Source organism: Pogona vitticeps, chromosome 2, assembly GCF_051106095.1.
Source record: "Pogona vitticeps strain Pit_001003342236 chromosome 2, PviZW2.1, whole genome shotgun sequence".
In the NCBI taxonomy this organism is placed as follows: Eukaryota; Metazoa; Chordata; class Lepidosauria; order Squamata; family Agamidae; genus Pogona; species Pogona vitticeps.
This window is the reverse complement of record NC_135784.1, coordinates 233,491,300-233,516,864: the sequence shown is the minus strand read 5'-3', so window position 1 is coordinate 233,516,864 and position 25,565 is coordinate 233,491,300. Positions and strand designations below refer to the sequence as shown.

The window sequence follows — 25,565 nt, the reverse complement described above, 5'->3', positions numbered from 1 at the left end:
GAGGGAATTTCTCTTTTGTTTCTCTGAAGAGGACAACTTGAAATATTCTCATGCATGCTTAGATACATTTTTATCTGCCAGCAGGACTGTGTCTTTGCAATGATTCTGGAAGGATAAGGAAAAGTGCAAAACAAAGACATACGGCTGCCTGTATTTCACAGCTTTCATTCTGGAAAAAGACAGCAGTGTGTTTGTGAAAACAGGGGAATACCTAATAAGTTTTCAGGCAGAGTTAGGGGAGATTACATTTTGGACTACAGCTCCCAGAATTTCTCAGCCAGTACGGATACTGGCCATACTGACAGGGAGGTTCTGGGAGTCCTAGCCCTCCAAAAGTCTAATCTCAGGGGTTACTGGTCAAGATTTCCAATGATCATAACATGGGTTGGTTATGGTTTCAGTGATTTTCTCAGCATCTCAGCTTTTCTCACAATTAGAAGCAAACTAAATCATCAGAATAATAAACATTAAGTATCAAGCAGCCTAAGAAGCAAGAATTACAGTAAGACATCTGTATCCGCACGGGATCCATTCTGCAATCTACTGTATATGCCTGAAACCACAGATAGTAGTAGATCTATATAAAGATACAAAGGAGCAGGACAAAGGCTTACTCCCTTGTATGTTGTACATTTTGCTGTTGTTGTTTAGTTGTTTAGTCATGTCTAACTTTTTGTGACCCCATGGACCGAAGCACGCCAGGCTCTCCTATCTTCCACTGCCTCCCAGAGTTGGGTCAAATTCATGTTGGTAGCTTCAGTGACACTGTCCAACCATCTTGTCTTCTGTCAAGATGGTTGTACATGTTGTACATAGGGTTGCAATAAACTGTAGACAACTGAAACCACGGATACCGATCCCATGAATATAGGTGTTCTATGTATACAAACTGTACTGGTCATGGGGGGGGGATGCCAATGCAATATTTAGAATTCTTCTGTGTGTATGTTTTAAACACAGAGTATGTAGACTATTGCTTATTTGCTAATCTTTCAATATATTGTAACCTTTGTCTTTTTGAATTTCAGACTAATCAATGAATCTCTGAGGGACCAGCTGCTTGTTACAATCCAGAAGACTTTCACCTACACTCGGACCCAGGCCCAGCATCTCTTCATAATCCTCATGGAATGCATGAAGAAGAAAGAATTGGTATGCAAACATATTCACTAGACATAAAACTAATATGGGTCTGTTACATGCAAGACATGACACAAGAGCTTACATGGAGAAAGGTAGAGTGGGTAAAGAGTAGGTGGAAATGATTAGTTGTATTGAAGTGAGACAAACTCTTATGTGCAACAAGTGACAAGTAAGAGCTCAGTTACAATGAAGGGTTTTCTCGATTTATTCAGGTTGATTCAAACTTTTCTATAACTCAGCCCTAACAGTTTCAGCTGAAACTGTTGCCATTTACACTGAAATGTTTAATTATCTCATTGCAAGACTCCACATTACACCTCCAATAGCTAAAACTTCTCCTTTCTTGTTTTATTTTTGTAAAATAAATCATGACACAGTGTAACATGCCATTTATTGTTTTTCATCTGAAGTTGTATTTACCTATTTTTCAGATCTGCTAAGGACCAGATGGTTTTTATTATGTCCTTTTATGTAAAAACCATAGAATTCAAAGAGGGTGTACTTTCTTTTTCTCATGACTGTATATGTACTGATGCTATATTGACAGGAAAATAATCTCCCCTCCATAAGCCTATACACTATGAACTACAAAATTCAATCTACATTGTGCTGATATGAATGGAGAAGCATCTGTTAACTTCAACAGACTCTTATTTTGCCTGTGGAAAGTTATTGCTGGGCAGCCAAAAAGAACCATAATGAGTTTTGGTAAATGATAATATTGCAACTATATTAAGCAAATGTTAGAAATTTTTAAAAATCTAAAGAGAAAACCTCTCCTTACAAGTCACACCCTTGACATTCAAGCAACTACGCCTAAAGAGAAAGCTCTCCTTACAAGTCACACCCGTGACATTCAAGTAACTATGCCTAAGTGGTGACAACATGACTATGGCTTGGCCTTGGGCTAGTGAGCAGTTTCTCTCTCTTTTTTTTTTTTCTCTAGTGCTGCTGGCTCTAGTTGAATTAAAAGCATCACTCTGTAAAATTAGTTATGGTCATATAAGGACAGGAATTCTGATGGCAGATGCTTGCCAGCTAGTGTTCAGAGAATCTCAGGAGCACACATCCATATTAAGGAAGCAAAGGAAACCATTTAATTAGTTTGTAGCTAATGGGAAACAAGAAAATCCCATCTCTACTTGGCATGCATAAAACAAGCCTTCCCTCTTAGCTTTTTATTTACTCTCTGTGCCAAGAACAGAGCACTACAGTTCTCATGATGGTGCAGATTTGTACCATCTAGATGGAAAACTGAATTCTAAAGTGAAAACCTAATCACGAGTTCCTGCTGTTACTTGAAATATGTTTTACAACTAGCAAGAATGTTTGAGAACAGAGACAAACAACAATTGTTGTGCATTAGTTCTTCTCATGCTGACAAGAGACAGTATGCATCTTGTCACAATAACAAGCGGTCATACAAGAGGAAATCAATTTTAACCATTGTTTTATTTATAATAACTTCCTTCAGTTGACTCAAAAATGTAACATTGTTAGAAGGCTTGCTTCCTTAAGTGCTTAAAGATATCTGCTTGGCACTGCACATGTTTTCACTCACCTTGGTATCTTGCATTCCAGCAAGTTTCACTTTAGGACCGGTTATTGGAAATTAAACACAAGCTTAAATGGCTGGTCTGATTATCTGGATCTCTATTTCTGAGGAAATAACATGGGAAGAAAAGCAGGCCATTGGCTACTGAGTGTGAATTCAGAATCTTGCACCTCAAGGATATAGTATTGTAATTAATAGCAAACAAGGAAGGGTGATTTTCAGCCACAAGAGACAAGCAGAAAGGCTTAATTCTTCATGCACCAGCCACAATCCAAATTAAAACTACCCTTCATTGTTTCTGTTACCTCCAGTATTGGAGGGCTTTCTGTCTTACAAAGAAGGGTCTCTCTCCAATGGTTTTGAATTGTAGCTCATTGGTACCCTTGCAGGTTGAAGGTGGGTCTGAAGCTGAGACAGAGTCATTCATACAACAATACTATATTAAGGATCTGTGTTCTTAAATCCACATATGTTGTGGGAAGGAGGTGCTAAGAGAAAGTGAATGTTATTAAACCTACCCCTAGAGCATTTGTTTAGTTTTTTCTCTATAGCTTTTTTTAGATCCTGCCTGCCCAGCGATTTAAGAACCTGAGAAAATTCAATTTGTTTGCAGAGGATTTCTTTACCCATCATATTTGAGGAGAGAATTTACCCATTTCTTTCTCCGTTTAAAATAATACTCTGGACATTGGCTTTTTTTAAATCTGTGTTAAGTGTTTGCTTGGTGAGTGGGTAGGTATGGGGTGTACATATATCTCAGAACATGTCCGTTCCCCCACAAAGGCCCCAAGACTCCCATGGGATCTGTTTCATTGTAGAGAAGCATTTAGGAGCCAGGGGCCAATTCCAGTAATTGTCATCGCCAGTGAAATAATTCAGTCAGCAGTGCTTTTTGGTCATTACAGATGTATCCTTCCTGCACCACAGCTCTCAACAGCTTCCCAAAAATGAAAGGGATTCCATGACTGCCTTGGGGCCTTCAGGGAAAAAATCAGAAATGTTTCATTTGCGGAAAAAAATCTGCAGCTAATGATGTCATCAGTCTTACATGGTGCAGCTGCATAAACAGGATTTCAGCTTCTCTTCATCCAAAAAAAACCTTTCCTGACACTTTTCCAGTCAAAATGGACAAGGGGTTGGGGAGAATGTGGAAAATCTCATTTATAAATTCATATCTCAGAGATATTATGTGTGCTTCTTTGAAATTCCCAGCATTTGCAAAGCTCCACTGGCTGGCTTGTCCCTACTCACATTTGCTAATAAAATGAAACTTTGTAAACAGCCCATAGATTCAAGTTATTTATCTGCCCACCCCATTGCCACTGTTTCCTTCTGCCCTTCACAATGACTCTATTGACAAAGCTTATCTTGTTCAGACATTTCCACTGAATCAATATACCAGATCTTATCAAATACCAAGTAACTTTTTGAAGATGCTGGGTAACCTTAATATCTATGGAAAAAGAGATTCTTGTCAAATGATATGCTATGCATAAATTCAGTGATGGTCCTAGAAAAGGGAGAGCACATGAGAGAGAGAAATGCAGAAGGGGAGGTAGTTGCTTTATTTTTGATGCAAGATTGTAAGGGTTTGTTTCTCCCCCTCTAAATAGATGTCAACATTTAATAGAAACATAATTTAAATCCTGTTTGTGTAAGTTACACTCTGGAAGGCAATCAATGTCATCAACTGGCAATCAATGTCATCAACTGGGACTTATGTTTGGAAATTAAACTTCCTACTTCTCTTCGTCTCTGGCTCTTCTTCTCATAGCCACATTGGAGAAGGAGAGGAGAAGCAGATGATGCTGGAGCTTATTCGCATAACATTATAATACATTTTAATGTTACAGAGAAACTAGACCATGGAGTCATTTCCCAATAGTCTAGTCCACTCTTGGCTGGTAACAGCCTTCAGTGACTCAGGCTGAGTTTCTCCCAACAATACTGCATGAGTTTCTTTCAACTGAGGATGTCAATATGATTCAACCAGTGACCTTTTCCATGCAAAGAATGTGCTTGTAACACTGAGTTAGGGGATTTGTTTGAGCTGTTTGTTCTACATTGATGTCTAGAATCTGGATACAGTGGTGCCTCGATAGACGATGATAATCCGTTCCACTGAAATCGCTGTTTAGCGAAATCATTGTCTAGCGAAAAGCATTTCCCCATTGGAATGCATTGAAACCTATTTAATGCGTTCCAATGGGGAAGAATTGTCATTGTCTAGCGAAGATCGGCCATAGGAAAGCCGCTTTGCGAACTGCTGATCAGATGCTTAAATCGCTGTCTTGCGAAGCTTAGGTCCCAAAAACACCTGTTTTGCGAGCGCGGAGGGAGCTGTCAAAATCATCGTCTAGCGAAAATTGGTTTGCAAAGCAAGGACCAAACATTGTCCAGTGAAATTCCCCCATAGGAATCATTGTTTTGCAAATCACTATAGCGATCACAAAAATTCAATATCTAGCGAAAAAACTGTCATGCGGGGTAACTGTCTAGTGAGGCACCACTGTAATAGCTTTCTTTCCTCTTTTGTTTCATCTGTCTAAAGCAAAGTTGGAAGCATATGAAATATTCTAGAAATAGGTGTCTTTTGTCCACTCACCATAGACTATTCAACTTGGGAAACATGAAGGTTGTTGTTTTTGGTCAATTTGAAGTTTCCTATAACTAAATTATTGTTGTTGTTCACATGGAATGCTTAATTATTCAGGGCAATTTTCGGGGAAGATGCCACATCACACCTCAGTTTGCTAGAATTCTCACCAAAATCACATGCCCTTCAGTGGAGTGTGGTATGCCAGTACAGTGGGAACATCCCCCTCACATAGGCACCTTTTGTCTCCCTTCCAACCAATTTTTAATTATCCTTGACAAACATAGCACTGTGTTAGATAGGCACTGCAGTTTCACAAGCTGTTATATCAATTCAGCACTATGTCACTTGTAATTAAAAAAGAAAAGGAGCACAGCAACATCACTATAGGACACACCATCTGCTAACCCCCAACATAGGTGATTATATCAGAAACAAAACAAAGAAACAAACAAAACAGTGTAAGTGCAATCACTACAAAACAAACAAACAAAAACAAGACACTAGCCCATGCTGACTGAATAAAAAGCAATGAATGCCCATGAAGAAGGACTGGGCTTACTTGCAATTAGCTGTGTATTGAGTGTGTGTTGTGTGCCATCATGTGAGAACCAACTTCTAGCAACCCTAATAGGGCTTGAAGGTAAGTGAGACTGTTTTTCAATTTCTTTAAGTTTGGATTGAGTAGTGTAATGTATGTCTATTAATAGAAATAAAATAAAATAAAATAAAATAAAATAAAAAGAAGGTAAGTGAAATATTTAAGGGGTGGTTTTACCACTTCTACAGTTCTAAACGTGCGCACGCGTGCGCATACACACACACACACACACACACACACACACACACACACACACACACACACACACACACACACAAGTTTCTGTGACTGAGTGCAAATTCAAATCCAGGTCCAACATTCAATCCACTTATCACACTGGGTACATCATATACCATATTGTTAGTGGGAAAATATATTTAACTGTGCCAATTCTAACACAAACTGTGTCGTAAATTGCACTGTAGTTGCAACCTTGATTGAGTTTATAGGAAATTCTGCATTCCACCCACTATCTGTAGCTACCAGTCACTTCTAGAATGATAATTTTACAAGAGGTTCTTTTTCTGTTTTAAACTTTACTTCAAAATGTGATTTGTCTCTTCAGTGTATAAGCAAATAAGAGGTTGGCGTAAAGTTAAATGGTTGCTTCTCCAGAATAGTAGATCATGTGAATAATAACTAAATAATCAAATTTTGAGGATGCTGAATACATTTGAAGATAGATAAAAGAAAACCTAGTTTAGGAAACCGTATGCTGAAATGGCGAGTGTTTTGATACAAAATGGGACTTTAAGGGCTTCTGAATTGATTTGTTGAAGCAGACTTGTCACTCCACATTCCTGCCATCATTGTTTATATATGCATGCTTGAGGTTGTGGCTAGCTTTGAATTCAGAATCAGTGATATAATTAATAAAAGCTTCCTATGTAAATAGGTGTTTCATAAAAAGGGAAAAGGTTGTGGGTCAGTGATGTGGTAAATGATTTACATGCAAACTGCCTTAGTCTTTCTTAATCCATCTCTAGATAGGCCTGGGTTATGGGCTATGTGTATAAATTTGATGTGAGAACTGTGTTTGTCTACATATTGTCTACATATTCACAACAAATTGCTTGCTGCTTGTAATTCAACATTTAATTCTATACAATCAAATCACTTTGCAATCAGAAATGTTTTAGAACTAGAATTTTGACATCACAACTGCTGGGTGTTTTCCCTGCCATGTAGACAGGGGCAGTCTTATGTACGGCAGAATAAAGAAGACACCTCAGGCAGAAGATTTCTGTAAGAACAGCAAACAGTTATTTCATTTGTAATAATTATCCTAGAACTGCAGATCTGGGAGGGAACCTAAGGATCATCAAGTCCAACCCCTGTCATAGAGGCACAGTGGAGAATTGAACTCCTAACCTCTGGCTCAGCAGCGAGATGCTGAAATCACTAAGCCATTCAGAACTACTGCACTTTGTTTATTATGAAGGATGGGAGAGGAGGCATTGGTGGAATTCTTTTGCTGTATTTGCCAATGGAATTTGGCTGGTTTTGAGTAGTTGGTCTTGGTGTGGGGATGGGGGTGGGGGGTGCCATTTGCTGCTGTGTTTCAGGCAGCAAAATGTCATGGTCCAGCCCTCCATGTGTGTTGGGGGGGGGAGAGTTTTCATAGCTGAATGAATATCTGAATGTCTACCTCCTGTGCCTTATTGGAGAAGGTGAGATATAAATTCTATTATAAATAAATATAATACACATGTTTCTACAGTGAAACTGTAATAAATAGGCTCACAAATTTCTCTTCCCCTTTGTCCAGAGCACATGGGGTTCACTCAGTACCAACAACCTGAGTGTTCCATCATACTGTGTAAAGACCAGTAAACAGCACAGAGAAAGTTGTATTATATCATCTACTGTACTGTAATATTGCCTACACTGACAGGAGATGCTCTTCCAGATTTCAGTCAGGTGTTTTTCTCAGCCTTTCCTGGAGATGTGAGCATGTGAACCTGAGACTTTCTCCAGGCCAGCTGTATGTTGTATCTCTAAGCTATGGTCCATCCTGAAATAGTACGCCTGCTTCAAAAGCTATGCAAAGTTATATAAAAATCAATGATCTTTGTTACATTTATCAATATTCATGCCTTTTCCATTTTAACATACTGTTCTCATGTTTACTTCAGAAAGATTAATTTGGGGCATTTACCATTTCCAAATATTTAAAATGTCATTTTTTTAAAAAATCCAAAAACAAAACACTTATAGTGGAACAGAAGGCAAGAAAGAATCTAGAGGGTGAACAGCCAAAAACCACAGGAAATAATTCTTGAGTTAGGTAATACATAGAATGCCTACCAGAAAATCATGGTTTAAAGTATTTCTTTTCAAGAATGTGAATATGGATTAAATATGACTACAATTATATGTATTATTTCACGTTGGCAAGCTGTTTGCTATACCAACATATATACCTTTGTTTTTGTTTTTCAAATAATCTTTCCAAGGAAAATGCAGCATGCAGGAAGTTACTTTTTAAAAGTAATCAAAAATAATACAGTTACCATTATAATTAGAGTTTTTTAAAAGTGTAACTCATTTCCTCGCTTCTCAAAACAGGTTAGAATAGTTCCTGTTCAGTTATTTCTAAGAAACATCTGAATGCTACAAGCTGCTGCCCTGTGGTACAAGAGGCACGTTCCTTCTCTCCAGCTTGTCACCTCAGCACCCACAACAGAACACAAAGTGGCACCAGAGGTACAACAAGAGCCAGCACTTGAACCATGCCATATTTGTCCTCTACATTTAGTGAGACCACACCCTCTAACTAAAAATATAAATCAAAAGTTATACCACAAGAGGAATAACAACATCCTTTGTTAATACAGTATAATTGTAATGTAACTCAATTGTGTCTTAAGTGTTGAAAAAGGAATTCATTACAAATAACTAGATGTTACAGTACTTTCAAGCTGTGCCAAAATGTCACAGAAAAATTCAAAAGCACATTTGATGCGAGAGAAGCATATTTAAGTATAAGCTTCTTGAAAACTGTGCCAGCAGCAATTACAAAGGTGTGTTCCCTCCCAGAATAAGTGTTGAAGTGGGTGTTCTCCAGAGAATTGGTAATCTGTAATGTTTTTACCTGGAATTCAGGTTGATGTTCAGAAGGTACTGATTCAATGTTTTATTCAATATGCCACTCAGCCCCTCTTTTGCTATTAACCTACTTAAGTCAGTTTTTGTTTTGAGGGAGAAATATGAAGGAAGCATGATCCTGGAGGCTGCCAAAACATCAAAAAAATAGTGTTTCTTTCAACAACTGTAGCTTTTTTTCTGCATTTAAAATATTCAGCAAGATTGCATCTGTTAGTCGTGTCTTCCCCACCAAATCATTAAGAAAGCTTATCAGTATTTTGCATCTGTCCAAGTGGTTGTTAGGACTTAGGCCCATATTCTCACTACGTCTTTTATCAAATGGCAAGAGACTCATTTTTATCTACATTCCTTTAGGTGTATCTCCAAGAATCAGTTTCATTCATTTGCCTTCTTTCCCTCCTGGGTTAATCTATGTGGTGGGTACACTTCTTACAAACCCCTCAAGGGAGATGATATGATTTATAGTGTTAAGTACTGTAGCTGCTTTGGAATAATGGCACAGGGTAACTGTTTTCAACCCCAAAGAATTTGGTTTGAAGTCCTCCTGGTCAAGTGTCAAGACTGACAAAAGGTGCTTTTGGATTTGGTGATGATGAGCACATCAATGGAAGAAAGGTACAAAACTTAAAGAGACAATAAAGCAAAAAGTGTAAGCAATGATACATAAAATGCCTCTTCTGCCTTCCAGGAGCCCCTGAGAAACAGTGGTAGGTGATATCTGGAGATCGTGGAGGCTGGACGAGGTGTCAGATGATTGGAGAGGAGCTAACTTTGTCCCTATCTTCAAAAAGGGCAAAAAGAAGGAACCAGGGAACTACAAATCGATCAGGCTGACATCAGCCCAGGGAAAATTCTGGAGGAGATTATAAAGCAGTATCTCTGCGAACACATTGGAAACAATGCAGTAATATCTGGAAGCCAACACAGATTTGTCAAGAACAAATCCTGCCAGACTAATCTTATCTCATTTTTAATTGCGTAACCTCCCTGGTAAACAGTGGAAATGCTGTAGGTGTAATATATCTTGACTTCAGCAAAGCCTTTGACAAAGTGTCCCATTATATTCTGATTATCAAGCTAACGAGGTATGGGCTGGATAGAACGATTCTGTGGGAATATACAGTTAGTTACAGAATCATACTTTGAGGGTGTTTATCAATGGCTCCTTCTCAAACTGGGAGGAGGTAACAGGTGGGTTATCACAAGGCTCAATCCTGGGCCCAGTTCTCTTCCACATTTTTATTAATGGTTTGGATGATGGGGTGCAGGGAAGGTTTATCAGAGTTGTGGATGACACAAAAAAATGGATGCAGTAGCTAATACCCTGGAAGACAGAAAGAAAATTCAAAAATATCTTGATAGGCTCAAGCATTGGGCTGAAAACAACAGAATAAAAATTAACAGAAATATGTGCAAAATTCTACATTGCTGGGTGGGGGCAATTACTTAGTTACAAAATGGAGGATACTTGGCTCAATAATCATATGAGCAAGAAAGGTTTTGGAATTGTAGATCACAAGCCAAATATGAGTCAACAGAGTGATGTGGCTCCAAAAAAAGGTTAGACTGCATTCGCAGAAATATAGTCTCCAAATCCCATGATGTACTAGTTTCCCCTCTATTCAACACTGGTTAGGCCTCATCTAGAATACTGTGTCCAGTTCACTTTAACAAGTATGACAATAAACTGGAACAAGTTCAGAGGAGGGCAACAAGGATGACCAGAGGACTGGAAATCAAGCCCTATGAAGAAAGACTGAAAGAACTGAACATGTTTAGCCTTGAGAAAAGAAGACTGAGGGGAGATACGATAGCATTTTTTTATATACTTGAAAAGTCATACAGAAGAAGGGCAGGAGCTGTTCTCAGTCATCCCAGAGTGCAAAGCAAGTAATAATGGGCTCAAGTTACAGGAAGCCAGATTTTGCTTGAATATCAGGAAAACTTCCTAACTCTTAGAGCAGTATAGCAATTGAACAATTACCTCAGGAGGTGGTGAGTGCTCCAATACTGGAGGCATTCAAGAGAAAATTGGACAATCATCTGATTTGGATTCCTGCATTGATAAGGAGACCAAACTCAGTGGCTTCATGGGCCGCTTCCAACTCAATTGTTTTGTGATTTTATGATTATATGAATTGCACTGCTTCCTCTAGAGTCTGGTCTATACTAAGGTTCAATTAAGGCCAAGACACTTGAATCTAATATACCAGCTCAGAGCATGCACCTGTTCATTAACCACGTCTCTGTATAACTAACTTCTCATATGTTTATGTTTCACTAACTGGTAAAATGATAACAGAGCATCTCACTAACAAGCAAGCTGGTAACACAACCAGGCATGAGAGTGTAGCAGCATCAGATTTCAAAGCATAGCACCTTCTAAGACTGTCTGATCTGGGTACTCATTATTACTTCCTAACTTCTCACCCGTAACATCTAGAGTAAACAACCTTGTACTTTCCTGAGTAACTTCCACTCATGAAGTCAGGTACAACTAATTTCTGTCAGTTTCCAGCAAGTGAAATCTACCTAGATAAGCTTTAGTAACTTCTGGTGTCCAACAGCATCTGAAGCAATGGGTATAGGGAGTAATACTGCTACATGCCACACTAAACCTCACGAATATTCATTTGCATGGACACTATATGAGGTTCGCAAGGCTAGGCAAAGCATGCTGTTCCCAAGTCCTTCGTGAAAATGTAGACCTTAATCCAAGAAGCCAAAACCTTCCCCAAAATACCAGTTTGTTCATTTCCAGAATGCTCTTTTTCCCCAAGCCATTACCTTCAACAGGAAGAAGTAATGAAATAACCACCTATACCCAAAAAGCTGCAGTTCCTTGAAAGTTGTATCTGGCTGCATCATTTATTCCCATCCAGACCAAATGGAATGGATAACTGTCAATGGGCTTGATGTATCTTGGCAACCTCTCTGTTATATTCTTGATCTTCACAACAGGGAGACAGTCCACCTCCTGCTCTGAGTTCTTCACATTGATGTCAGTTTATCCCCTCAGCAAAGAGTCACTACCATCACCACTTGAAGTGACAGAAATCCTTCCATCTGCAGAACCCTCCAGAGCCAATTCCATGTTCTCTGAAGATTGCAACTGCTGTCTGCATTCCAGTAGCTCAGAATCACTGTCAATGGAGTTGATTGCAAAGCTCTGATGAGACACATGCTTCCAAATAAGGCTACTTCTGTACATCACATTCCAAGTGCTTTCCTCCAGCATATTTTCCCTCCTTCCTAGAGCTATCCCCCCCACTGTTGCTTTTCCACAAAAGCCTTCTTTTCTCTGTCCAGAAATTCTTCACTTTCTCCTTCTGCCAAAGTGTGAATGCCAAAAAGTTGCTGGACCTTTTCTTCCAGCAGAGCAGCCAGCTTGTGCTTGCTGGATACAACTTCAGGGAGGAAAACAAACAAGGCTCAGATGTTACATGTCACTGGAGCAGCACTGTCATCATCCTTGTCTCTTAGTTCTACAGTGGTGCCTCGCTTAACGAGGATAATCCGTTCCAGCGAAATCACTGTAGAGCGAAATCCTCGTTCAGCGAAATAAAAAAGCCCATTGCATTCCAATGGGCTGAAAACTCATCATCCAGCGAAGATCCTCCATAGGGGTGGCTATTTTCGGTGCCTGTAAAGTGAGGAATCCATCCTAGAAAACAGCCGGGGGGCATTTTGTACACCCAGCGGCCATTTTGAAACCTGTCGATCAGCTGTTTTTAGATCATCGTAATGCAAAAATCAGTTCCCGAGGCAGGGAATCGATCATCATGAAGCGGATTTTTCCCATTTAAACCATTGTTTTGTGATTGCTTTTGCGATCGCAAAAACCTAATCGTCAAGTGATTTCCTCATTAAGCGAGGCAATCATTAAGTGAGGCACCATTGTATATGTACAGCACTTCTAGCTTCCCTCTGCAACTTCTAAGTAGGAATGCAGCTATGAAGAGCTAGAGTATCATTTGTTTTGTACTAGCTATATACTGTAGCCAAACCATTTAGTACATCATCTTCACACTGTGTTCCAGAAAACCTTGGGTTCTTCACAAGCTTTTCAGGGACTGCTCAATGAGTTGAGATCAAGCATGGCAAACAAGGTTTCCCTGCCAAGCAGCTTGCTACATATTTGGCCATTTTATTCTGCAAAGTGCATCTTCAGAACATTCAGTATATTCTCTGCCTACAGAAAGCAATGGAGAGACCTGACAATTTCTGGATCTTGTCAGAGATGTTGCATTTTTGGCCAGAATTTCCTACCCAAGCTTCCTCCTGCATCAGTGAGATTTCCTGGCTTTCCAACAAAATCCCAGTCTCTTCATTTCCTTTTCATTTTTAGCCCAATGTTCTGCACAAGAAACTACCAACATCTTTGTAGCTAAGCATTCCTTCGGTGAATCCAGCACAGAAAGAGCCTGTTCTGTACAAAAATTGCAACAATTTGCACCACTTGACATTTCCTCTGCCTTGTCCAGGTGTATCCTATGCAGGAGAAATGCCATTCTTCACAGGAATTGTAACAATCCTGCATAGATAAGCATTTCTTTCCAGGAAAAAAAATCACCAGAAAACTTCTGAGAAATTCTACAAGGTTACATCTAAGACTTCTTGGGGTAGGGGTGGGGACCTATGCAGATAAATCTCACTGTGAGGAGAAAAGAGTGGGCTTTTCATTTCTCAGTTTCTTTCTGCAAGCAAGAATCTATGAGATTCACCTCCCTACTCTATCAGCAGTACCATAATATATGTAGAGGATTTCTAAGGCAAGATAAGTTAATGTTAGTAGTTCTATAAAAATAGGAAGTTTGAAATTCACTGGTGGAACAGAGTACAGTGGACCTAGATTAGAGCATTCTGTGTTAGTGATCTCACACTCAGCCATTAAGACATCTGGCCAGCTTAACACAAATCATTTAATTTCAGTCCAACCTATTTCACACAGCCATTGATTGAATCTAATAAAATGAATTGTGCTGACCACCAAATTTTAACTAAGTTTGGAAAATGCTGTATGTTTTGTGCTTAGCCATACACGTTGTTGGTTTATACCAGGTTGTTAGAGTCATGATTCAGAATAGTTTATCCTTAAGTTCCATAAGGTTTCAGCAGTATGTTAGATAACAGTGGAGGCTACATCAGGGAATACACATCATATAGCTCCAGTACTCTGTCATCCAAAGGGAATTAAACGTGAGTTCAGCATGGGACAGGAGTTGTCGTTGAATGTGGAAGCAGAAAAAGAGTATGTAGATCTGCATAAACATCTCTTACCAGAATGTACTGTATTCTTCCTCTGAACAGCTCACCCGTCAGCATTTGGCACACCCTCGCTTTTCCTTATTTTTCTATTGAGAGAAATTGACACTAGAATATTCAAGCATATCCAGCTAAATTATAAATGGGAAGGAAAGCTGGGATAGAAGTGATTAGTCTAGTATAAGGGCTGCAATATGAATAACCCTAGTTGTAAAGAGAAAAAGGCATGCCTTCTACGTGCAGTTAGTATTGCTAATGCTAAAGCAGTTTTACATTTATGAAACACCTGCAAAGCAATCAACAGGTTAAATAGGCATGAAGAATTGCTAATCTGAACCAGAGAATTGTTCATTCTAAATTCATCTGGCTCCTTCAAGACAAAGTGATGAAGCAGTAGCAAAAGATATGCCAAAAAGAGTGATACCTCACCCCGCAGTGCCTAAAGATTTCATCTTCTACTGGGACTGTGTGCTGCCTGATTCCTATTGCTTCAGCAGCTTATCTTGCATCTTTGGGTTTCTCTTTTGTTAACAGCAATTCCATCCATCTTTGCCATGAAGAATGAATTTGCTTCCTTTACCTCTGGGCATGGCCTCTGGAGAGAGATAGAATGAAATGCCTTGTACTATAGTTATATGCTTAATGCTGGTACATTATCATTCTTAGGTCTCAAGAAGACTTCAGAATGTAGTTCATATCAATCCTTTTTATGTTAAGGTAGTGAACAAAATGTCAAAAGAGTATACAGACACTTTTTCAAAAGCAGGGGGGGTCATTTGTGCTGTTAGAGTTTCAAAGCTTTGGAATCTCTGAGCTACGTGGGCAATAGAAGGAAATTAGCATCTTATTTTGTAAGCATCTCCTGAGGGTAGGACTAATAAATACAACAGATTTCAGTAGAAGCCATTGCCCTTGTTGTTTGTGTGTGTGTGTGGGTACTTAGTCCAGATAGGTGGGGTATAAATCTAATAATAATAATAATAATAATAATAATAATAATAATAATAATAATAATAATAATAATAATAATAATAATAATAATAATAATAATATTTGCATGCATTCTTCCTGTTGTGTAAATCCTGCATTGGAAAACAATATTCTTATATATCTTTTTTATTCACACAAACCCTGTTAGGGAGGTTCCACATCACACACAGGGAATCATCCCATTACTCTATATTCTGCCCCTCTCTCCCCAACATGACAAGTAAGTTGGGGGGCATCATTCCATTGATGCAAATGGCAGGAATAGGGAGTCAAGTCATAGGACATTGTCAAGTCTTAAGTAGTACCAGTGACTTGACTTATTTTTGTTTTGTTTTTATTGACTCGGTCTCAACTTGGTCTTATCTCTCAAGCTAAAAGGATCTTACTGAAAATTATACAACAACCCCTGGCACCAGTCATTGAAAGGGACTTGCCAAATGTCCAAGCTGGTCTCTGTCAGGATTGTGGCACCTGTGATCACATTGCAAATGTTCGAAGGATAATGGAAAAATGTTACGAACTTCAAAAGAACATCTACATGTGCTTGATCAATTATAGGAAAGCTGTCGACTGCATTGACCATGACAAACTATGGAGAGCCCTAGAAGATCTTGGTGTACCAGTACATTTGGTGAAGTTAGTGAATTACTCTATGAAAATCAGGAAGCCATTGTAGAAGCTCAATATGGAGACACTGACTTGTTAAAGATCAAGAACGGTGTGCAGCAAGGTTGCATCCTGTTGCCTTTCATATTCAACTTGTATGCTGAAATGATAATCAGAAAGCTGGAGTTAGGAGAATCAAAAAGTGGGGGAAAAACATCAATAATCTTCGATATGCGTATGATACAACCATCCTCTCAGAAAGCCAGGAAGGTTTAAAATGCCTGATTATAAAAAACTCAAAGAAGAAAATCAGAAGTTTGACCTCTTTTTGAATAGTAAAAAGACCAAACTCATGACAACTGCAAAGAATCAAAACATCAAAATAGTAATTGGTGAAGACCAGGTTGAATGTGTGGAAGAATTCATCTTTTAAGGTTCACTGATCAATAAAAAAGTGATCGCAGCCAAGAAATAAAATGTTGAATCATGCTAGGTCGTATATCAATGATGAGTATGAATCAAATATGGAAAAGTAAGGATGTCAACATGACGAGCAAGTGCAGATTAGTTCACACCATAGTGTTCCTCATAACTACATATGGCTGTGAAAGTTCGACAATGAAGAACATGGACAGAAGGACAATTGATTCTTTTGAGCTATGGTGTTGGAGGAGGCTCTTGCGCATTCCATGGACAACAAGGATAATGAATAAAGAAGTGCTGAAGCGCATAAAACCAGATATGTCACTGGAAAGCAAAATAATAAAATTTAGACTTAGTTATTTTGGCCATGTCATGCAATCAACATCATTGGAGAAAGGTGTTAAGCTCGGAATGGTCAGTGGTAAAAGACAATGAGGACACCAAATAAGGCATTGGTTGGATGTAATCAAAGCAGACAGTGGCCAAAATATAAAGCAGCTGAAAGAAGCTGTACAAGTTTGGAAATCATGGAGAGAGCTGGCTAATGAAATCAGCAAGGGTTGGATACGACTGAATGGATAATTCGATTTGATTCAACTTGTGACTTGGGACTCAGACTTGGGACTTAGCTCCAAAGACTCGGACTTGGGTTTGGGACTCTGACCCAAAGACTTCCCAACATCCCTGACAAATGGAAAGGTTTTTCTGTAAGCTTAACTGCATGGCATAGAGAAAACTTTCATGGAAGAGGGGAAAAGAGGGAGAAAAGTGGAGGAAAAGACACAGAGAAAGGCCGGGAAGGAAAGAGTTATAATATATGTATTTCCCTCCTGTTCTTTTTCTAAGTACCTCAAATATAAGGAAAGATAATATGGCTCCCCTTGATCTTTATGTGTCTCCTTGCATTCTACTGTATCACTCAGAGAGAAGATACTTGAAGCTCAAGCTTGTGTTTGTCTTCCAATGGCCCCTCAGAAAACACAAATGCCAAAGTGCAGGTGTGTGAAAAAGCACATGTTATGACAGACTTTCACCACTTGAAGTACCACTGCTGTTAAATACACGTTAAACCTATTGTCTTCTGCGTAGCTTTCATGTCTGTTCTGCTTTTGTCTTTTTCTGTGTGTTAATGTCAAGTTTTGGGTAACTGGCTGTTCAGATGTTTTCAAACTGCAACTCCCTTAATCCCTTGCCAATGACTAGAGCTGATGGGAGTTGCTGGCTAAAAACATCAGGAACACCACATTTGCTCACTCTTTATGCATGTGTGTTGAAACTGTGAAGTACAAGTCCCCCTCATATGGAAACTAGAATGGAGGAAATCCATGCCTCTGCTCCCTCTTGCCATTTTCATTTCCACCCATTAGTCATTTGGCCTTCAAGACAAGGTGTCAGCATCCACACTCTGAGTCCCTTTTACACTATGGATCACAAAGTCAAAGTCTTGCAAGTTCAGTGCCCATCTTGCAAGTTTACTGAATTCATAGTTCATAGCCACACCAAAGGGAAATGGTCAGTGCAAAGGATAAATTTCTATCCCCAAATGTAGGGCATCAGTTTTTGCAGTGTCCATACAGTAGATAGGCACACCCTCTCAATGGCAGACAAATGTCTCTCGCCAGTTTATAGTCTCCTGCTGATGAAAGTCACTGGGTGTAGACTCCCGCTGTCATCCACTTGGCCCAGCATGGCTCTCAGTCCCACCTTCGACACATCTGTGCAGATGATGAACTCACAGTCGAAGTCCAGTGGAACAAGGACAGGTCTTGAAGTCCGCACCCTCTTCAGATGATCAATGGCTACCTGGCACTCTGACATCCACTGGATATCCTTGGCTCATCTCATTTGGGTGAAGCATGTTTTCTTTTTGATTAGTGGCTTCATTTTCTCAACTGGGGAAAGGGTAGGCAGTTCCTTCCACTCCTCCAGAACAGCTATGGCTGCGTTCTTCTTTAAAATCTTTTTGCACTTTCCTTCACCCTCACCCATAAACTCGCCCACAGGTACATGATGTGGGGGACCACTATCATGGGTCACCTCAAAATTCACAGACAAGTTTCTTTTAAGTGCCATCTCAAACACTTGGCTTATTTCAGATTAATTGAAATTTTTATCATTTGTTTCTCTCCCATTAATCTTTGGTTTCTCAGGCAGGGGTTCGCCTTGCAGGATTTTCAGTGCTTTTGCAGCTGCATGTGGAGACTTCCCAATACTAGTCTCCTCAGCCCTCCAGTGCCGCTGCAACAGGTCCTGACCCTGCTAACTGCAATTCACTCCCTTCTGTGGGTCTCAGCATCAGCACTACATCCTTGGGACAGAATCCTCCTTCCCAGGCCTTTTCATCACATCAGTCCCTCTGCCTTTCATGAGCACTCCCCAAGCTTCCCTCTGCTATTACTACAGACTTTTGCAGACTCACGTGTTATCAAGGGGTCGAGATCACTGGTGATGGGCATAACTTAGCTTTAGTTTTGTCATTCACGGCACCATTCACTTGGCACGTATCACATGTCTGACAATATTGTTTCACTTGCTGACCCATTCTTGGCCAATAAAAGTTTTGTGCCACTCTTTGCTTGGTGCAAGAGATTCCCATGTGTGCCCCAAATACACCTCTCTGTGCTTTTTCTATAATCTTTTCTCTTCATTTTCTGTAATCTTTTCTTTGTATTTCTCATTAACTTTCCCAAAGCAATCACTCAAGGTAACATCTTCCTTCTGCTCATTAATAAAAGAGGAACTACTAGGATTTCTCATTAGCACTAAATCAGCTGATTCTTTCATTTCAGGTTGTTCCTCTAAAGTGGGTTTTTCAACAACCTCAGAGGTTTAATCTGCTTCCCTTGAGAGCGAGTTACTATTAAAACACTCTGCACATGCTTGGCTAGATCTAAACCAATCAGACAAGGAGCAGGGATTTGGTCTGACACTGCCACTTTCCATATACCAGGCCACCCATTATAGTACACAGAAATTTTGGTTGTGGGAAGGGCCACCAACTCAGAACCTATCCCTTTAACGAAGACCTTCTCATGTTCTAGCATGTCTTCCTCAGGGATTATGTCAGGATGGCAAATAGTTATCTGAGAGCATGAATCTTTAAGGCTAAGATATTTTACGCTATTGATACAAATATTATCTGCTGAGTTTTCTAGTAAAATAGGGTCACACTGGATTCAGAAACATTGTAGCACTCTCACTTTGGGAATGTCTGGGTACTCTGCCAAGTCCATTTCCTTAGCAACCGTGCTGTGGCAGGAACAAGCCTCAACTTCAACTAGCTATTGCTGTGCCTTATTATGCTGCACACAAAACACCTTCTTAGGCTGACTGGAATTTCCACTTTTATGCTGGTTAAAATACCTAGTCTTTTGAGTCTCATGCTGAGCCCAAAAATGACTTTTCTCACCACAAGCATAACATCATTTAATGGCCTTAGGTTCAAAATAAAGGGCCTTATTAACTTTTCTCTCAGGACAATCAGATTTCAGGGAACTAGGCTCTGAGAATTAGGAGTTCATCTTAAAATAGCTTCCCTTAGCTTGCACCTGACTGAGGTAACTTTTGTTTTTACTAAATGTACTGTCGTCCCTACCAAATTTTACCTCACAAAATCAAGGATCTCTGATCTCACTAATAGAATCGGCATATTCAGACACCTGTAGCACATTTTTAGGATCCTTGTCCTTGACCAGATAATGTAATTCCTCTAGCAAAATGGAATAAAATTGTTCTAATCCAATCATATTTTTCATTTGTTCTAAGGAGGTGACGTGTTCCTGCTCCAGCCATTTATGGAGCAGTTGCATCAAACATGCTCCAAGGTGGGCAAAATACTCCTCAGGTTTCTTCTTTGATCTAAATTTCCTTCTGAGGTGCTCTGAATTAATCCCAAATCTGGAATACTACACCATCTTTCTATAAATCTCAAAATCTCTAGCTTGCTCCAGAGGCATTTGTGAATAAAGCTCAGATAAAATTCCACTTATTTGTGATCTTAAAATTATCATCCTCTCATCATCTTTGATCTCAAAGTCCCAACAGGTTCTCTCAAATGAAATCAGGAAAGATTCGGGACAATCACCTTTCCTATAGTGAGAAAATTTCTCTAGGTTGATTTTTGTCAGCTTTCTTAGCGGAAATCACAGTTTTTAGCAGAGTAATTGGCGGTTCAGGCAGTCCAGGAATAACTCACACATAGTCCAGCAGCATTTCCTTCAGCAACGTGTATTTACAGCAATATTTACAGCAGTCAGGCAGCATAACAAGTAGATGTGATCTTCATGCAGGTGAAGATACAACTAACTGTACAATCATACATATATACATATACAGAACCAATTAGGTTACACATTACTTCATCCCTGGATTGCATCAGCCCTGGATTACATCATCTCTGCTGAGTCATCCTGACTCAGTTTCAGCACACCTGATCATTATGGCTTCTCATTAATACACTCCATTCTGCTCAGGCCTGCAATTTTCCTTGACAATTTTTGAGAGATTTCCCATACTGGAATTGTTATTATTATCATCATTATTTTGAGCAGCTAATTCCAGTTTCTTCATCTCATTCTGGAATTGCATTTCTCTTTCCTCAAATTCCCTTCTCTTGTTTTCTTGCTCAAATTCCCTTTCCCTTTCTTTAATTTCTAGTTCCCTTTCTCTGACTTCGTATTTTTGTTATAACTTCCATTTCTCAAAATCCTGGGAGCTTTGAATATTTTCTCCCTCTGAGGCAATCAATACAGGTCCCTCCGTTTCTTCATCCCTTTGAATTTGAGGGTTCCCATTTCCCTCAGTACTGTGGAGTTCATCCTGTGCCTCCATGACTGACTTTTTCCTTCTTTTGGGCAGCATAAACAATACAATTTTTTATTAATCTGGACTGGTTCTTTTACCTCATAAAAGCCAAAAGTACAAGCCTTTTTCTCTCTTTCAGTGGCTTTCCTCTATCTGCCACTGCCCTTTACCGTCAGAGCTCCAGATTTTGAGCTAGCCACTAGGTCTTGTAAATCCTGAGGTAAAATGGTTTCTCTTGAGTAGATGTTTTCCTTCTCTTAGGATTCTCTGGATCTGGGTCCAGAAGTGCCAAAACTAAGTCTTCACCAAGCCTCTAACAGGTAACCACTTCTTACCACAGATCCTAAACCCTTCTAGCTAAGGATACCTTTAAACTCAAGCCCATTCAACTTTTCACTGGATTGTTTCGTATCCCAGCGCTGTGCCACCGATTTGTCATGATTCCATGTGGCCCTTGTTTGTTTCACCAAACCAAGGAGCCCACACTACGTGCTCCTCAGCTGCCACCAGTTGATTTCATCAAAAATACCTACTATTAATAATAGATGTCCAGGCCATATATCATTTTTAAAGAACCAAATAAAAATTGTTTATTGATACAGGTGTTGACAGAACCAGCAATGTTGCTAACTCCCAAACAAACATTCTTCTTTACCCACCCTCAATGTAGATCAAGTAGCCATGATTAGGAAAGTTTATGTAACTATTGATAGTTATGTAAAAACAATTAAGACTTTACTGCAAGTCTGCTGTCTTCAGATACTGACACTGTCAAAACCCAAGTTTCATTTCAGCATTAGCACATTACTAGTGACATGTTATACTGATATGTGTATTGTGCCATAAGTGTGGTGGATGCTAGTGGTGTCATCTTGTACTGTTTACTTTGAGTTGAGGTCACCATAAAAGAAGCATGCATCAATGTGTCTATATTTGAGTAAATATGGGGATATTCTTAATTTCTGGATATTCTTGTTTTGTAGGAGGGAGTATAATTTTAAACATAACCTTTTGCTTTTGTATGAAGGGTTTTTAAATTTTATTTTTGGAATTTCATATGAATCAACTTCAGTTCAGATTCCTGAAATGTTGTGGCTGCCTCTCATTCCTGTTCCCTGGATTATTATAGTTTCCACCCTTACTCCTTTTCCTCCTCCACATACATTCTTAGACTGAACTGTGTGGAGGCAAAAACTACAAGTGCACAGGTGTCTGCTTTTGAGTTGTTCTTGGAGAATTTAGCACATTAAACTATATTTACAGAGCTTTCTTTTCACACAATGAATCATTTCTGATTGCTCAAAATGTTTTTTGGCTTGAACACAATGGGCTGCCGTTCTCTTCGGCAGCTTTTCACAGTGCTGATCAACAGATGGAAGTGGGAGAAATGTGAGGGAGGGAGGAAAATACAAAGAAAGATGCAGGCCCAGGCAAGGGGGTCTGAGAGTAAGCCCAATTAAATACATTCCTTAAGAAACCAGTCCTAACTATTTTATTGCTACTTCCATAAATACAAAATAAGCAAGAACACATGTTGGAAACAGTAGCTAATTACCTCAATTAAATGAGAATTCACATAGTTATATAGTTATATAAATCAAAAGAAATCGTCCATTTTTTCCACATTTTACTGTGTTCTATAGGCAACCAAGTAACTCAAAAGTGAATTGTCCTGACAGTTTAGACTGAGACACATGTTTGTTTGTTTGTTTGTTTGTTTGTTTGTTTGTTTGTTTGTTTGTTTGGTTGGTTGGTTGGTTGGTTGGTTGGTTGGTTGGTTGGTTGGTTGGTTGGTTGGTTGGTTGGTTGGTTGGTTGGAGGGAGGGAGGGAGGGAGGGAGGGAGGGAGGGAGGGAGGGAGGGATGGATGGATGGATGGATGGATGGATGGATGGATGGATGGATGGATGGATGGATGGATGGATGGATGGATGGATGATAGCCTGTCTTTGTACTAAAAATGGGATTTGAGAAGCTCAAAAAAAGATTAAACAAAATAAGATTGAAATATAGACAAAAGTAAACAAAATAGATTCAGATTAAAAACTTAATTTAAAACAGTTTAGAACATGGTTTAAAGCGCATCAATGGTTATCTGTGTTTTCCTTTGATGAAAAGCCTATTTTCCAGGAACTGATCACTCACCCAGCACTTGTCAAAATAAAAAGATCTTTGCCTGCCAGGAGAAGGACAATAGGTAGAAGGTTGGCCTCCATTAGAATGGAGTTCCAGAGCCTTCAAGAAAGACGGCTCCTGTGTCACCATCAGCCATGCCTTTGAAGAAGGTGGGACCAAGAGAATAGTTACCCCTGAAATTCCTAAAGCCAAGGTAGGTTCATATGGAAGGACATAGTGCTTCCAATAATCTGAATACAAGTAATACACTGTTTTATAGGTCCTAACCAGCACTTCAAGCTGTGCAGGAAAGCCGGCTGGCAGGCAACAATGCTTTCGTAACAAGGTTCTTAAAGAAATGGGAGTGCCTGACCACTTTATCTGTCTCCTGAGAAACCTATATGTGGGACAGGAGGCAACAGTTAGAACTGGTCATGGAACAACTGAGTGGTTCAAAATTGGGAAAGGAGTACGGCAAGGCTGCATATTGTCCCCCAGCTTATTTAACTTATATGCAGAATACATCATGCGGAAGGCTGGACTGGAAGAAACCCAAGCCGGAATTAAGACTGCCGGAAGAAATATCAACAACCTCCGATATGCAGATGATACCACTCTGATGGCAGAAAGTGAGGAGGAATTAAAGAACCTTGTAATGAGAGTGAAAGAGGAGAGTGCAAAAAACGGTCTGAAACTCAACATCAAAAAAACTAAGATCATGGCCACTGGTCCCATCACCTCCTGGGAAATAGAAGGGGAAGATATGGAGGCAATGTCAAATTTTATCTTCCTGGGCTCCATGATCACTGCAGATGGAGACAGCAGCCCTGAAATTAAAAGACGCCTTCTTGGGAGGAAAGTGATGACAAATCTTGACAGCATCTTGAAAAGCAGAGACATCACCTTGCCAACAAAAGTCCGAATAGTCAAAGCTATGGTTTTTCCTGTAGTGATGTATGGAAGTGAGAGCTGGACCATAAAGAAAGCAGACTGCTGAAGAATTGATGCCTTTGAATTGTGGTGCTGGAGGAGGCTCTTGAGAATCCCCTGGACTGCAAGGAGAACAAACCTATCAGTTCTAAAGGAAATCAACCCGGAGTGCTCACTGGAAGGACATATCCTGAAGCTGAGGCTCCAGTACTTTGGCCATCTCATGAGAAAAAAAGAGTCCTTGGAAAAAAACCTTGATCTTAGGAAGGTGTGACGGCAAGAGGAGAAGGGGACGACCGAGGATGAGATGGCTGGACAGTGTCTGCGAAGCAACCAACATGAACCTGACACAACTCTGGGAGGCAGTAGAAGACAGGAGGGCCTGGCGTGCTCTGGTCCATGGGGTCACGAAGAGTCGGACACGACTAAACGACTGAACACACACACACACACAACTGGCCCTGGTCAGCAGTCTGAATGAAACATCTTGGACCAGCTCAAGTTTCCAAACTTTTTGCAAACACAGCACTTGCTGATGGTGATGTATGAACTGTTACAGTAGTAATTTTCTGAATCTGAATTGTTGCGCTGTGCCTCTTTATTTTCACCTAGTATTTATCATACAGACTTAAAGTCGTTTAACTGCCATTCTTTTGCTGCAGAGAATCCTGGGAGCTATAGTTCTATGGATGGGACCTCATGTTTCTTTGAGATCTCTATGAATTCTCAAAGGTAAAGGTTCCCCTTGACAATTTTTGTCCAGTCGTGTTCAACTCTAGGGGGGCGGTGCTCATCCCCGTTTCCAAGCCATAGAGCCAGCATTTTGTCCGAAGACAATCTTCCATGGTCACATGGCCAGTGCGACTTAGACACGGAACGCTGTTACCTTCCCACCGAGGTGGTCCCTATTAATCTACTCGCATTTGCATGCTTTCAAACCGCTAGGTTGGCGGGAGCTGGGACAAGCGACGGGCGCTCACTCTGTCGCGTGGATTCGACCTTACGACTGCTTGGTCTTCTGACCTTGCAGCACAGGCTTCTGCGGTTTAGCCTGCAGCGCCACCGCGTCCCAATATGAATTCTCAAAAGCTACACACAATCCTCAAAAACAAGGTAAATCTTCAGTCTTTTGGTGGCCAAAGAAGTTATAGTTCTGTTCCAACAGATACATCTCTGGCCACCTTATCTGAAGCAAGTACTATTCAACTAAGCCAAAACAGACTAGTAAACAATCTCTCATGTACATTAACTCATACTGTGCAATCAAGTCAGAAGGGTGAACAGTACAGTGACATCAGAATCAGCCTGGCTGTGCTTCAGTAATAACATTTGCTTCATACTGTCATGTTCTGATCTCATGCATTAAGCATGTTCACTCAAAATTAAATACAGATTGGGTGAATGTAATAAAGACAAAGACAGAAGGTGAAA

General features: G+C 39.8%; 1 protein-coding gene across 8 annotated transcripts in view; it reads left to right on the top strand.

Moving 5' to 3' along the window:
• Positions 1-25,565, top strand: part of TRPM3 (transient receptor potential cation channel subfamily M member 3) — a 534,030-nt gene that overhangs the window by 405,511 nt on the left and 102,954 nt on the right. For all 8 annotated transcript variants that reach the window (XM_078385072.1, XM_020798619.3, XM_020798621.3 and 5 more), the window contains exon 8: positions 1,029-1,152. In XM_078385072.1, coding sequence (XP_078241198.1) covers positions 1,029-1,152 — 124 coding nt within the window. The remainder of the gene's footprint in view (positions 1-1,028; positions 1,153-25,565) is intronic.